The sequence below is a fragment of the Trachypithecus francoisi genome, unplaced genomic scaffold (genome assembly GCF_009764315.1).
Source record: "Trachypithecus francoisi isolate TF-2019V2 unplaced genomic scaffold, Tfra_2.0 Lachesis_group1, whole genome shotgun sequence".
Lineage (NCBI taxonomy): Eukaryota > Metazoa > Chordata > Mammalia > Primates > Cercopithecidae > Trachypithecus > Trachypithecus francoisi.
Genome location: NW_022681454.1, coordinates 87,404,341 through 87,419,069, shown reverse-complemented (window position 1 = coordinate 87,419,069; position 14,729 = coordinate 87,404,341). Strand labels below are relative to the sequence as shown.

The 14,729-nt window shown below is 38.6% G+C and overlaps 1 protein-coding gene across 9 annotated transcripts in view; it reads left to right on the top strand.

The window, feature by feature from the left end:
* FAM13A (family with sequence similarity 13 member A) overlaps positions 1-14,729 on the top strand; it is a 418,718-nt gene that overhangs the window by 220,559 nt on the left and 183,430 nt on the right. For all 9 annotated transcript variants that reach the window (XM_033214803.1, XM_033214801.1, XM_033214804.1 and 6 more), the window contains one exon: positions 9,439-9,522. In XM_033214803.1, coding sequence (XP_033070694.1) covers positions 9,439-9,522 — 84 coding nt within the window. The remainder of the gene's footprint in view (positions 1-9,438; positions 9,523-14,729) is intronic.

Genomic DNA, 14,729 nt, shown 5'->3' with positions numbered 1-14,729 from the left:
GCTCTAGGTGGTACAGGACATCACATAGTTAGGGGGCTAAGTGTGCTAGTTCAGATCTTTCTTCCTCTTCTTCTTTTTTTTTAATTTATAAAGATAAGAGGTTTCTTTGGCTTACAGTTCTGCAGGCTGTACAAGAAGCATAGCACCAGCATCTGCTTCTGGCAAGGGCTTCAGGCCGCTTCCTCTCATGGTGGAAGGGGGAAGGGGAGCTGGCATGTGCAGAGGTCACATAGTAAGAGAAGATGCAAAAGCCACTAATCCTGCTCCCATAATAACCCATTAATTCATTAACCCATTAATGTATTAATCCACAAATGAATTAATCTATTCATGAGGGCAGAGCTCTTAAAACCCAATCATTGCTTCAAGGCTCCACCTCTCAACACTGCCACGCTGGGGTTAAATTTCAATATGACTTTTGGTGAGGACAAATACTCAAACCATAGCACTGGACAATAATGCTTTGATTTAATTCGACCACCCCTGCTGCAATTAATTTTCATTTTTCTCTTTACATGGAAATGACTGGTTGCCATTTTCTGTAGGGCAATTTTTAATAGACTTAAACACAATTAAAATTATAATTGTGTTTCATAAGGTATATAATTCATAAGGTTGTACCTGTGAATATTATTGTTGCAGTTCATAAAGTAATTATAATTAGTTCAAAATTCTATGTAGAATTTGACTACTTCTCATCCTCCCATTTCTACTTCCCTCGGCCAAGCCAGAAAATTACAGAGTTTTTCCAAAAATATATAGTGAAGATCTAGAAAGTGCTATTTTAAAATTCAGCTTATTCCTTTCATTAATGTAAAGATAACATTATATTTCTTTTGAGTTTTAAGAAAATCTGCTTTTTTCAGTCAATCAAATTGAGATTCATTTGAGATACAGATGAACTGCAGAAGAGACTTCTACGGGATTAAAAAGGGTGGTCTGTAATGTACCAGTCATATGTATTGGACCCTGGTTATGTGCAAAGTAGCACTATTCTACATGCCCTTTCCTGTAAGAGGCCTCAGTCATGGGCTTTTGCTACTTCAATTTGTAATTGTATCAGTATTGCTGTCTGTCATCTGCTCTCCAGATCACCAAATCTGACCAAATCAACTATTGTGAGTTTGACCCCAGCACACCAAATGTGGTTCCTCCCTGTCATAATGTAGCTTCTTTTACATCTATCCTTACCCATCAGAAATAGAAAAGTGTGTTATTGTCTTATTCCCAATATCACAGAGTCCACCAAAATTCTCTAATGGTTGGAAATTAATACTAAAAGGAAGGGAAATATAGAAGTTGACAGTTTTATTTGTTCATTAAAAAATATTTATTAAATATGCACTGAATACTAGAATACACTGATCAAATATCTTTACCCCTCATGAGCCTTAAAGACTTCTTGGAGTGGTAGACAATCAATAACAAATTACAGTGAGTACTGTGGTTGAAGGTGAAGCCTGTTAAGAAGAGAACAGCATAGTTAGAGGAGCCACTTTAGATAAGGTTGTTAAAGATGGCCTCTCTGAGGAAGTGACATAGGAGCTGAAAGATAAGATTGAATGCACAGCTATGCTAGAACAGTGTGGAAAAGCATTCCAAGAAGGAATAAGAAGGGCAAATGCTGGGAGGCAGGAAGGGACTTGCGGTATTTGAAGAACGGAAAAGAAGGCCGTGGTGGCTGGGGCATAATGAGGAGAGGGCAAATGGTATGAGATTAGAGACATAGGCTAGATCATTGGGACTGTGTAGGTCATGGTAAGGAATTTGGATTTTATTGTAGGAATAATGATATATCATTGGAAGATTTAGGGTAAAGAAGTGACATCCTCTGATTTACATGTACAAAGCTTGTAGAAGGCAAGATGTTTGAAGTAGTTTAGGTGAACAGTGATGGTTATGATTGGGGTGGCTGTGCACATAGGGAAGAGTAGACAGATTTCAGTTTATTTTGGAGATAGTACTGACTGGACTTGGCTGGTTGAATGCAAGATGTATGAGAAAGGGAGGGATCAAGGTAGATTCCTAAGGCATTGTCCTGAGCAGCTAGATGACATTTGCTAATCTAAGGAAGACTCAAAGACTGACAGTTTTTGTTTTTTTGTTTTTTTGAGAGGGAGTCTCGCCCTGTCATCCAGGCTGGAGTGCAATGGCAATCTTGGCTCACTGCAACCTCAGACTGACAAACTTTTTTGGCTGATAATTTATAAACTCAAGTTTGAACATACTAAGTGTAGAGTTGCCAGTTAGGCAGTTAGATGTAAGTAATTTGGGCTCAGGAGAAACATCAAAGACAGAGACACAAATTTGGGCAACATTATATATTGGTTGTATTTAAAAGCCATGAAGGTGAATGATTTCATATCATTTAGGAAAAGAAGACTTCTCTATATCAACTCTTGAGTCACTCCAACGTCCTTCATTCATTTATTCAACACACACATATTGAGTTCCTGCTATACCAGGCACTTCTTTATGGAATTGTGATCACAGTAGTAAAAGGAGACATATTATTTGCCACCGCCTTCTTTGCCACCGCCACTGCCTTGTTATTCTACTTCCTCTTCCTCTTCTTCTTCATTCTCATCCTCCTCCTCCTCTTCCTCTTCCTCCTCCTCTTCTTCCATCTTCCCTCTACTACTACTGCTGCTGCTGCTGCTGCTGCTGCTGCTGCCTCTTCTTCTTCTTCTTCTTCTTCTTCTTCTTCTTCTTCTTCTTCTTCTTCTTCTTCTTCTTCTTGTTTCTGCTTCCTCTGCTGCTGCTTCTTCTCCTTCTCCTCCTTCTCCTCCTTCTCCTTCCTCCTCCTCCTCTTCCTTCTTCTTCTCCTTCTCCTTCCTCCTCCTCCTCCTCTTCCTTCTTCTTCTTCCTTCTTTTTCCTTCTCCTTCGTCCTTCTTCTTCCATCTTCTTTCTTCTTCTTTCTTCTTTCTTCTATCTCGCTCTGTCACCCTGGCTGGAGTGCAGTGGTGTGATCACAGCTCACTGCAGGCTGGACCTCTTGGGCTCAATAGATCCTCCTGCCTCAGCCTCCTGAGTATCTAGGACCACAGGAATGTGCCACCATGCCTGCCTAATTTTATTTTATTGTTTTTGTAGAGACGGAGTCTCCCTATGTTGCCCAGACTTAGAGTTCTCTTTAGTAGAGGATTCAGAAAATAAACCAATAACCAATAGATATGTAACTGTAACTTTGTTGTATAGAGGAGGAGCAGCAGCCAACCATATGGAGTTGGTCTGGTTGAGTAGGAAAATGTCTTCCCCCTGTATATTGGTCAAGGTTTTCCAGAGAAACAAAACCAATAGGAGGTGGGGGGGGGGGGGGGGGGCGGTGGGTGGGGGGGCAGTGGTGTATGTATGTGTGTAAAGAGAGAGGCGATTTATTATGGGGTTTGGCTCACATGATTTTAGAGGCTGAAGAGCTCTATAATATGCTGGTGAACCAGGGAAGCTGGTAGCATGGCTCAGTCTAAGTTCGAAGGCTTGAGAGCCTGGGAGACTGCTGGTGCAAGTCCAGAGTCCAAAGGATGCAGAACCTGGAGTTTTAATGTCCAAGAGCAGGAGAAGATGGGTGCCCCAGCTCTAGGAGAGAGAGCAAATTCACCTTTCCTCTGCCTTTTTCTTCTATGTATGTCCTCAGCCAATTGGATGATGCCTGTGACATTTGGTGAGGGTGGATCTTCCTCACTCAACCTGTTGATTCAAATGCCAGCCTCTTCCAGAAACACCCTCAAAGACATACCCAGAAATAATGTTTTGCCAACTCTTTGGACGTCTCTTCATTTAGTCAAGTTAACACCTAAATTTAACCATCACAAGCCACCTACCAGTGATATCATGGAAGCTAAGAGAAGAGAGTAATTCAAGAATAGTCACTTTCTTTAAATGTTACTAAGAACAAGAGTAAGATGGAGGCTGAGCTGTGACTAGTTTGGCAGATTCTGTGAAATAGTGAGACAAAGACCAGATCTTAGGGCATTGAAGAATGAATTGGAGATGAGGAAGCAGAGAAAGTGAGTGAAGATGGCTGTTTTAAAGGAATTTGCTATGAAGGGAAGCAAAAAAGTAGGATCATAGCTAATGGGAGATGTAGGATTAAGGAAGTATCTTCTAAAAATAAACAAACAAAAACAATAAGATATGACTGCAGAGCATGCTTGTGATTGATGGGAATGGTCATAGTGGGGAAGGGAGTGACAGGAGACCACTGAAGGAGCAGCCTTTGGGGAGGTGAGAGGAAATGAGATCCACTGTGCATATGAAGGGAATTGCTCTTTGATACAACCAGTCATATCTCTCATTGTAACAACAGGGAAGGCAGAGCGGATTGAACGATTTCAGCTAGGTTTGTAGATTTGATGGTGTGGCAATGAGTAGCTTCTGCTCTAATGTTTCTGTTTTTCCAAATAAGTATGAAACAAGAATGGAAAGAAAGGGGTTTGAGAAGAGAGGGAAAGACAAGAAATACCATCTTGGAAAGTGGAAAATCAAGTTACGCAAGAAGTATAGCAGAATTGCTGTACATGAGGGATGGTCCATTCAAAGTTTCTGGTCATAAATTTAATGTGAAACCAATCAACCAATTCCGTAATTTTTTTCCAGCCACTTTGAGTTGCTCCATTCTCAGCACAGAGAAGGCATATAGCTGGATTCATCCAACATTATACTTTTGTGAGGTGAAAGCAATGATTGGAGACTGGAGGAAGGAAATTAAGAGTATTAGCAAGAGAATGAAGGATCATAAAGGGAATTTAGGAAGGGAATTAAGAAGGGACTAAAAGCAGGAGGAATGTACAGGGAGTTTTGAAGGGGATTTTATTTATTCAGTTTACTCAGTCACTCAACAATTGAGCTCCTACTATGTGCCAAACCTAGTTGTAGGCTCTGTAGATATAATGTATTTATGAACAAGACCGACCAACTCCTCTTACAGAGTAGGGTGAGATGGACGATAAAGAATTAAAACCAGCCGGGCGCGGTGGCTCACACTTATAATCCCAGCACTTTGGGAGGCCGAGGCGGGCAGATCATGAGGTGAAGAGATTAAGATCATCCAGGCCAACAGGTGAAACCCCATCTCTACTAAAAATACAGAAATTAGCTGGGCATGGTGATGCGTACCTGTAGTCCCAGCTACTCAGGAGGCTGAGGCAGGAGAATCGCTTGAACCCGGGAGGCAGAGGTTGCAGTGAGCCAAGATCACTCCACTGCACTTCAGCCTGGTGACAGAGCGAGACTCCACCTCAAAAAAAAAAAAAAAAAAAAAAAAACCAGTAAGTGTAGTTTAAAGTCAGATATTTCTAAGGGCTATGGAGAAACATAAAATAGGGTAAGGGGATAGAGAGCAACAAGTGGAAGAGGAGAGAGGTGGTGATTAATATCCCTTCCCAGGTGGCATCCTGGGAAGAGAACCTGCTCCAGTGAAATTAGCAAAGACCTGAATGAAGCAAGGGATCAAGCCTTAAAAGAGCTGTGGGAGTAGTATGCAAGGCTGAGGGAACAGTGAGGGCTTTTATATTTTTAAATGTCATCAGTAGTTGAATATTAAGCAAAAGAAGCCATGATAAACAAGGTATTTTTTCCTTCCTTATTGTATTTTTAATTGGTGTTCTCATAATACCATGACAGCTGTTTTAAGCAAGTAGGTGTTATGCAAAGTCATTAAAGTGAGCAACTGGTTCAGTCAAAAGTCTCATGTAAGTAGACCAAATGTTTAAAATAAATATAGATATACCCTATATGATCTATTAATGTCCAGTTTGACACTTCATTCTCCAGCGCCCAGCATTGGAATACCACCCATTCCAACTAGTAATAAGATTCAGTTGATATTTGTTGAATAAATTTTCATGCCTTCATGCAGTTTAACACTTAAAAAAAAAAAATCCCCCTCCAAGCTATTTCCAAAAAGTTCTAAAGGAAGAGTTTGAACACAAGCCCAAGGTCTCTTTTGCCTTAAGAATGTGGGAACTTTCTTTACATGGCTTTGTAAAAAATGTAGATGTAATTCACATACCATTGAAATTCACTCTTATAAAGTATACAATCTACGGCTTTGTGTGTGTTCACAAAACTGTGCAGTCATCACCATTACCTAATTCCAGAATATTTTTATCACCCTACAAAGAAACCTCAGCCAGGCACGGTGGCTCACTCCTGTAATCCCAGCACTTTGGGAGGCCGAAGTGTGTGGATCACGAAGTCAAAAGATCAAGACCATCCTGGCCAACATGGTGAAACCCTGTCTCTACTAAAAATACAAAAATTAGCTGGGCATGGTGGTGCACACCTGTAGTCCCAGCTACTCCAGACACTGAGACAGGAGAATCGCTTGAACCTGGAAGGCGGAGGTTGCAGTGAGCCAAGATTGTGCCACTGCACTCCAACCTGGCAACAGAGTGAGACCTGTCTCAAAAAAAAAAAAAAAAAAAAACCTCATGTACATCAGACCTGTTAGCAGTCACTCCACATTCCCCACTCCCCCCAGCCCCTGGCAATAATCAGTCTGTTTTCTGTCACTAAGTATTTGCCTATTCTGGACATTTCATTCAAGTGGAATCACACAATATATATCCTTTTGTGTCTGTATTCTTTCACTTAGCATGTTTTCAAAGTTCATTAATGTTGTAGTGGGTGTCAGTGTTTTATTCCTTTTTATAGCTGAAGAATATTCTATTATGTGACTATACCATGTCTTGTTTATCTATTCATCAACTGATGGGCATTTGGATTGTCACGACTTTTAGGCTATTATGAATAATGCTACTGTTTGCATTTGTGTTTATGTTTTTGCTGTGGACATAAATTTTCAGCTTTCTCAGATACGTATGTACAAATATAGATGGCTTTATAAAGGTTTGTAAAATGTTTTATCTTAGTATTTCATACTTAACTGCATAATATATGTTTTAAAAGAATAAGTTATCACCAGTTATTTGCTTAGGCTACTAGTTGAATTATTTAACTTTTCTCCAGAAATCGAAGTACCATGGGCCTTACAGGAAGGTGTTACCTGTGTCCTGTGGCTCTGCAGTCCCCTTGCTGGCTGCTTGCTGCACACGTGGGGGCTGCTGTTTCAGTACCATTCTGATGGGGCACTGGGAACGCAACTCTGAACAGGTGCTGACTTGTCTTTTCATCAATAAATAGTACTTCTTCCCTGAGCTAGATCTTTTATCTGCCAGTTCATTCTCGGACTGCTAAACTTTACTTTGTCTGTATTGTCTGAGTTTAAAGTCGTAAAACAAAAAGTAAATGTAATTCATATAGGTGACATTTGCAAATAGGAGTTTAGAAAAAATGCTTTCAGAGACTTATAGGGAAGAGTTGACTGTCAGCCTTGTGCCCATTAATTCACAGAGACAGGACTGGAAAATAGAATAAAGAAATACTGTCACTTCTGTTTTATGCATAAGGAAGAAAGAATTATAGGCATTTGTAAACACTCAGACAGACATAGACAAAAATCAGACGTTTCTACTAATTTCCCTTAACAGCCTTATTTCTTTTCATCATATTCTAGCATTTACATACCAGTAGTTTAAAAAATGTGTACAAGTATAAAGCATAATTGTGTTATCCAAGCATAGTCAAATTACGCAATGGATTATGCATTTGGCTCTCCTAAATGTCATGCTGGATATAGTTTATCCCTCTCACAGTGAGTCAGAAGCAGGAATGGGTTCATTCACTATTTCCAGAAAGCAGCTTACCACCAGCAGGTGCTGTAACTAGTGGGAAAGGGTAGGACCGGAATGCACACTTATTTAGGGATCTCTGAAATGTACCCTTTGGTACTTACATGAGGGCTACATGAGGCCACAGGCAGCTGAGAGTGTTGGCAGTACCTGCAGCTACTCCAGAGCTTAGAAGAGGCTTCCAATCCCCTATGCATCTGGGAATATTTGTCCCTAGCACAAACCTGAAAACAGGTGCTGTGTACTGCTTTGTGGTCCAGACATGAGTCTCAGCTTTGCCACTGTCTATGTGATCTTGGACACATCACCTTAGAATCCAAGTCCCTCATCTGTAAAATCAGGGAGGCCGACTAGTTGACCTTTACAAAACTCTTTTGGCTTTAAAATGCTATGGCTCCACAACTTAGTGGTTTAAGATGCCAAGTATAGTATATTGGAGATGAGTAATATATAAAGGTATTAAGAGCTCAGGCCCTAAAGTTATACAGAACAATCTTTGAGTCCCCTGTGACCTTGGGCAAGTTTACTTAACTTCTGTAAGCCTGCATTGTGTTAGCCTTAAAGGGGAGATAATGATAATAGTTTCTAGCTCGTAGGGCTATTGGGGGTAAAAATGGCATTATAAATGCAGAGTCTTTAGCAGTGCCCAATACATCATAAGATTCAATCTTTATTAATAATAAGTAGTGTTGTTACTTTCTTTAGGGACATTTTATCCTAATAATATATTGCTCTCTTTAGAAATAAATGAATATAAGTCTAGCAAATTTTAGTAATATTGTGAAGTATATAGACTCAAATTATGTTTAAAAGATTATAACGAATTAGCCATAAACTAAACTTTTAAAAATATATGATTTAGATTATTGAATGGCAGGAATGTTGGGGAAGAAATGGGATATAGAGGATTATGGAATAAGTGAAAAAAATCTGACTTTCTCCTTAGCCTTCTTGTTGTCTATAATTTTCCTTTTATGTATTCTTTTCCTATTTTAATTTGGAGATGGAATCATCTATGGAAAGCTTATCCAAGTTAATGGCTATTCGGAAGTGAGGCTTTGCATTATTGAAACAACAAAACAAGATTACCGTCATTTCTGTTCATCATGTAGGAATAAATAATAAATCTATACAGCTCTGCCTCAGCTGCCTCCTTATAATTTCTGCCATTATTTTGGTAAATGTTGTTTTGGTGTGAACCAAGGACTTGGAGGTTTAATAATTCTGGAAACAAATACTCATATATTCTTCCATAGGGTGTTAATACAAAACTATCACCATTTAATAGTAGTTTGCTAAACTATCTGAAGGAAATTGTTTAAGATCAAGTATGTAAAGAGTCAGAATCCATCTGTAAAATGTGGGGAATGTTGGCGACTTTAAGTTTGTTGGTTGATATTTTGGAGATTTAACTATTCACTTCTCAAAAGAAGAGCAAGCTGTCTATAGTAGATATGTATGTGATAAACTGACATAATAGTGCAGATAAGATTTTTAATGATCATCTCTGAATATACGTACTGTACATTTCCCACCTACTCCATCACCATCTTATCTTACTTTGCTGTTGTATATGACAAATAAGAGGAAAAGTTTTCACTCTATGTTACAATTTCACCAGCTTCTGATGTGAACAACTCAGTCCAGAAATGCTGTCTCTTAAAAACTGTTTTTCACTACCTTATAATTTTTGGTTAGGGTAAATGTTCTTTAATCTCTAATGTTTCCTTTATACTTCTTTTATAGGAGGCCAGTTATAAGAACTCCCTGCCCATCCTTTTAACAAGAGGCTTAGAAAGAGACATGCCAAAACCACCTCCAAAAACCAAGGTAAACTATGTTTGCTCTGTAGGCGACCACGTGAAATCTTTAGCATGGTTCTTTGTTTTTTGTTGTTGTTGTTGTTTGTTTGTTTTGAGACAGAGTCTTGCTTTATTGTCCAGGCTGGAGTGCAGTGGCACAATCTCGGCTCACTGCAACCTCCGCCTCCTGAGTTCAGGCAGTTCTCCTGCATCAGCCTTCGGGGTAGCTCAGACTACAGGTGCACACCACCATGCCCAGATAATTTTTGTATTTTTAGTAGAGATGGGGTTTTGCCATGTTGGCCACACTGGTCTCAAACTACTGACCTCAGGTGATCTGCCTGCCTCGGCCTCCCAAAGTGCTGGGATTACAGGTGTGAGCCACCGCACCCAGCCAGCATGGTTCTTTATGCTCTCCTATTTCCACGTTCTGTTGCTTGCATTTCCTTCAACCCTTTCAGTTTTTCATTTGTTTGTTTTTGCAGGGAAGTAGGCATGAGAGAGTGTTGTGGGAGGATCTGGTGGTGTAAAGGCACTTTTTGTATAGTACCTTTAATCCGTGGTTGCATTCAGCCAAAAATTCTTTGGATACTCCTATTATCGAACAGACAGTGATAATTTTTAGTAGATGGTTTTACTTCTGCTCAATAACAATTGTTTCTATGACACCATGCCTTTTGCAGGAACATAGATGGAGCTGGAGGCTATCATGCCTAGCAAACTAACACAGGAATAGAAAACCAAATACCACATGTTCTCACTTATAAATAGGAGCTAAATGATAAGAACTATGAACACAAAGAAGTAAACAACAGACATTGGGACCTCCTTGAGGGTGGAGGGTGGGAGGAGGAAGAGGAACAGAAAAGATAAGTATCAGGTATTGGGCTTAATACCTGGGTGATGTACTGATATGTACAACAAACCCTTGTGACACATGTTTACCTAGTAACCTTCACATGTACCCCCAAACGTAAAATAAAAAACTTTGAAAAGAAATATATAAAAAGTAAAATGCCAAAATGTTTACTATTAAGAAAGAAAAAGGACCAGCCTGGCCAACATGTTGAAACCCCATCTGTACTAAAAATACAAAAAAAATTAGCCGGGATTGGGTGGTGGGCTCCTGTAATCCCAGCTAATTGGGAGACTGAAGCAGAAAGAATTGCTTGAACCTTGGAGGCAGAGGTTGCAGTGAGCTGAGACCATGCCTTTGCGCTTTAACCTGGGGAACAAAAATGAGACTCCATCTCATAAATAAATAAATAAATAAATAAATAAATAAATAAATAAATATTTTTCTAGCCTCCAACGTAGGAAATAGTCAAGTGCGATAGATCTTCCTACGGTACCTCTAAGCATAATAGAAATGCATGAGATGCATTTTCCCTTCTTGGCATAAAGTAAAATGTTCAGCTGTAATTTTTTAAAATAAAAATCACTTTATTGATGTTTCATAATTATGAAGTAATACATAATCAATGGAAAGTATTTACATAAATTTTAACAAGAAAAAATAAGGACTACTATAGATATGATAGCATAAAGGCATTAATGTGTAAAATTTTGTTTCCCTTAGTAAGAAAAAATCCAAAATGCACATAATTGTTTTGCCAGTGAAAAGAAAAATTTCTTTTTTTTCTTCAACTTTGATTTTAGGTTCAGAGGTACAGGTGCAGGATGTACAGACTTGTTACATAGGTAAATGCGTGCCATAGTGTTTGCTGCACAGATTCCTACCATCACCTAGGTATTAAGCCCAGCATCCATTAGCTATTCTTGCTGATGCTGTCCCTCATCCTAAGCTACCCCACCGACAGGTCCCAGTGTGTATTATTCCCCTCCCTGTGTACATGTGGTCTCATGATTCAGCTCCCATTTATAAGTGAGAACATACAATGTTTGACTTTCTGTTCCCACGTTAGTTTGCTGAGAATAACGGTTTCCAGCTCCATCCATGTCCTAAAAAGGACATGATCTCATTCCTCTTTATGGCTGCATAGTATTCCATAGTGTATGCGTACCACATTTTCTTTACCCAGTCTGTCATTGATGGGCATTATGGTTGATTCCATATCTTTGCTACTGTAAGTAGTACTGCAGTGAACATATGTGTGCATGTATTGTTATAATAGAATGATTTATATCCTTTTGGGCATATACCCAGTAATGGGATTGCTGGGTCAAATGGTATTTCTGGTTCTAGATCTTTGAGGAATCAATACTCTCTGCCATAGTGGTTAAGCTAATTTACACTTCCACCAACAGTGTAAAAGCATTTCTTTTTCTCTGCAACCTCATCAGCATCTGTTCTTTCTTGACACTTAACAATAGCCATTCTGACTGGCATGAAATGGTATCTCATTGTGGTTTTGATTTGCATTTGTCTAACGATCAGTGATGTCGAGGTTATTTTCCTGATTGTTGGCCACATAAATGTCTTCTTTTGAGAAGTGTCTGTTCATGTCCTTTGCCCACTTTTTAATAGGACTTTTTTTCTTATAAATTTGTTTAAGTTCCTTGTCAACTTGATGTCAGACCTTTATCAGATGAATAAGTTGCAAACATTTTCTCCCATTCTGTAGGTTGTGTGTTCACTCTGGTGACAGTTTCTTTTGCTGTGCAAAAGCTCTTTAGTTTAATTAGATTCCATTTGCCAATTGTTGCTTATGTTGCAATTGCTTTTGGCGTTTTCATCATGAAATCTTTGCCCATGCTTATGTCCTGAATGGTATTGCCTATATTTTCTTGTAAAGTGTTTACAACAAATGTAAAACCCAAAACTATAAAAATCCTAGAAGTCTTTAATCTATTTTGAGTTAATGTTTGTATAAGGTGTAAGGGAGGGGTCCAGTTTCAATTTTTGGCATATGGCTAACCTGTTCTCTCAACACCATTTATTAGAGAATCATTTTCCCATTGTTTGCTTTTGTCAGTTTTGTCACAGATGAGATAATTTTAGGTGTTCGATCTTATTTCTGACTTCTCTATTCTATTCCATTGGTTTATGTGTCTGTTTTTGTACTGGTACCATGATGTTTTGGTACCAGTACCATGCTGTTTTGGTTACTGTAGTCTTGTACTATAGTTTGAAGTCAGGTAGCATGATACCTCCAGCTTTGTTCTTTTTGCTTAGGCTTGTCTTGTATGTTTGGCTCCATATGAATTTTACAATAGTTGTTTTCTAATTCTCTGAAGAATGTCAATGATAGTTTAATGGGAATAGCATTGAATCTATAAACTACTTTGAGCAGTATGACTATTTTCATGATACTGATTCTTCCTATCCATGAGCATGGAATGTTTTTATGTTTGTTTGTGTCCTCTCTGATTTCTTTGAGCAGTGGTTTGTAGTTCTCCTTGAAGAGGTCCTTTACTTCCCTTTTTAGCTGTATTCCTAGGTATTTTATTCTTTTGTAGCAATTGTGAATGAGAGTTCATTCATTATTTGGCTCTGTTGTTGGTGAATAGGAATGCTATGATTTTTGCACATTTCTTTTGTATCCTGAGACTTTGCTGAAGTTGCTTATCAGCTTAAGAAGCTTTTTGGGTGAAATAATGGAGTTTTCTGGATATAGGATCATGTCATATGCAAATAGGGATAGTTTGACTTTCTCTCTTCCTATTTAAATACACTTTCTTTCTTTCTCTTGCCAGATTATCCTGACCAGAACTTCTAATATTATGTTGAATAGGAGTGGTGAGAGAGGGCATTCTTGTTTTGTGTCAGTTTTCAAGGGGAATGCTTCCAGCTTTTGCTTATTCAGTATGATATTGGCTATGGGTTTGTCATATTATTATTATTATTCTTTTGAAGTATATTCCTTCAATACCTAGTTTATTCAAAGTTTTTAACATGAAGTATGTTGAATTTTATCAAAGGCCTCTTCTGCATCTATTGAGATAATCAAGTATTTTTTTTTCTTTAGTACTGTTTATGTGATGAATCACATTTACTGATTTGCATATGTTGAACCAACCTTGCATCCCAAGGATGAAGCTGACTTGATCATGGTGCTTATACTTTTTGATGTGTTGCTGGATTTTGTTTGCCAGTGTTTCATTGACAACTTTTGCATCAATGTTGATCAGGGATATTGGCCTGAAGTTTTCTTTTTTTGTTGTGTCTCTGCCAGGTTTTGGTATCAGGATGATGCTGGCCTCATACAGTGAGTTAGGGAGGAGTCCCTGCTTTTCAATTTTTTGGAATAGTTTCAGTAGAAATGATGTCACCTCTTCCTTGTACCTCTGGCAGAATTCAGCTGTGAATCTTTCTGGTCCTGGGCTCTTTTTGGTTGTAGGCTATTTCTTACTGCCTCAATTTCAGAACTCATTATTGGTCTATTCAGAGATTCAGTTTCATCCTGTTTCAGTCTTGGGAGGGTGTATGTGTCCAGAAATTTAAACATTTCTTCCAGATTTTCTAGTTTATGTGCGTAGAGCTGTTTGTGGTATTCTCTGATGCTTGTTTGTACTTCTGTGGGATCAGTGGTGATATCTCCCTTATTATTTCTGATTATTTGATTCTTCCTTCTTTTATTCTTTATTAGTCTAGCCAGTGGTCTATCCAATTTTTTCAAAAAAGCAGCTCCTGGATTTGTTGATATTTTGAAGGGTTTTTCATGTCTCTATCTCCTTCAGTTCGTCTCTGATAATGGTTATTTCTTGTCTTTTGCTCGCTTTGGGGTTTGTTTGCTCTTGGTTCTCTAGTTTTTTAGTTGTGATGTTAGGCATTTAGTGCTATAAATTTCCCTCTTACCACTGCTTTAGCTGAGTCCCAGAGATTCTGGTACATTGTTTCTTTCTTCTCATTAGTTTCAAATAACTTACTGATTTCTGCCTTAATTTCATTATTTACCCAAGTGTCATTCAGGAGCAGGCTGTTCAATTTCCATGTAGTTGTGTGGCTTTGAGTGAATTTCTTAATCTTGAGTTCTAATTTGATAGCACTGTGGTCTGAAAGACTGTTATGATTTCAGTTCTTCTGCATTTGTTGAGGAGTGTTTTACTTCTGATCATGGGATCAGTATTAAAGTAAGTGCTGTGTAGTGATGAGAAGAATATATATTCTGTTTTTTGTGGGTAGAGAGTTCTGTAGGTATCTATCAGGTCTGCTTGATCCAGAGCTGAGTTCAGGTCTTGACTGTCTTTGTTAATTTTCTGTCTCAATGATCTGTCTAATATTTTCAGTGGGAAGTTAAAGCTCCCACTATTGTTGTGTGGGAGTCTAAGTCT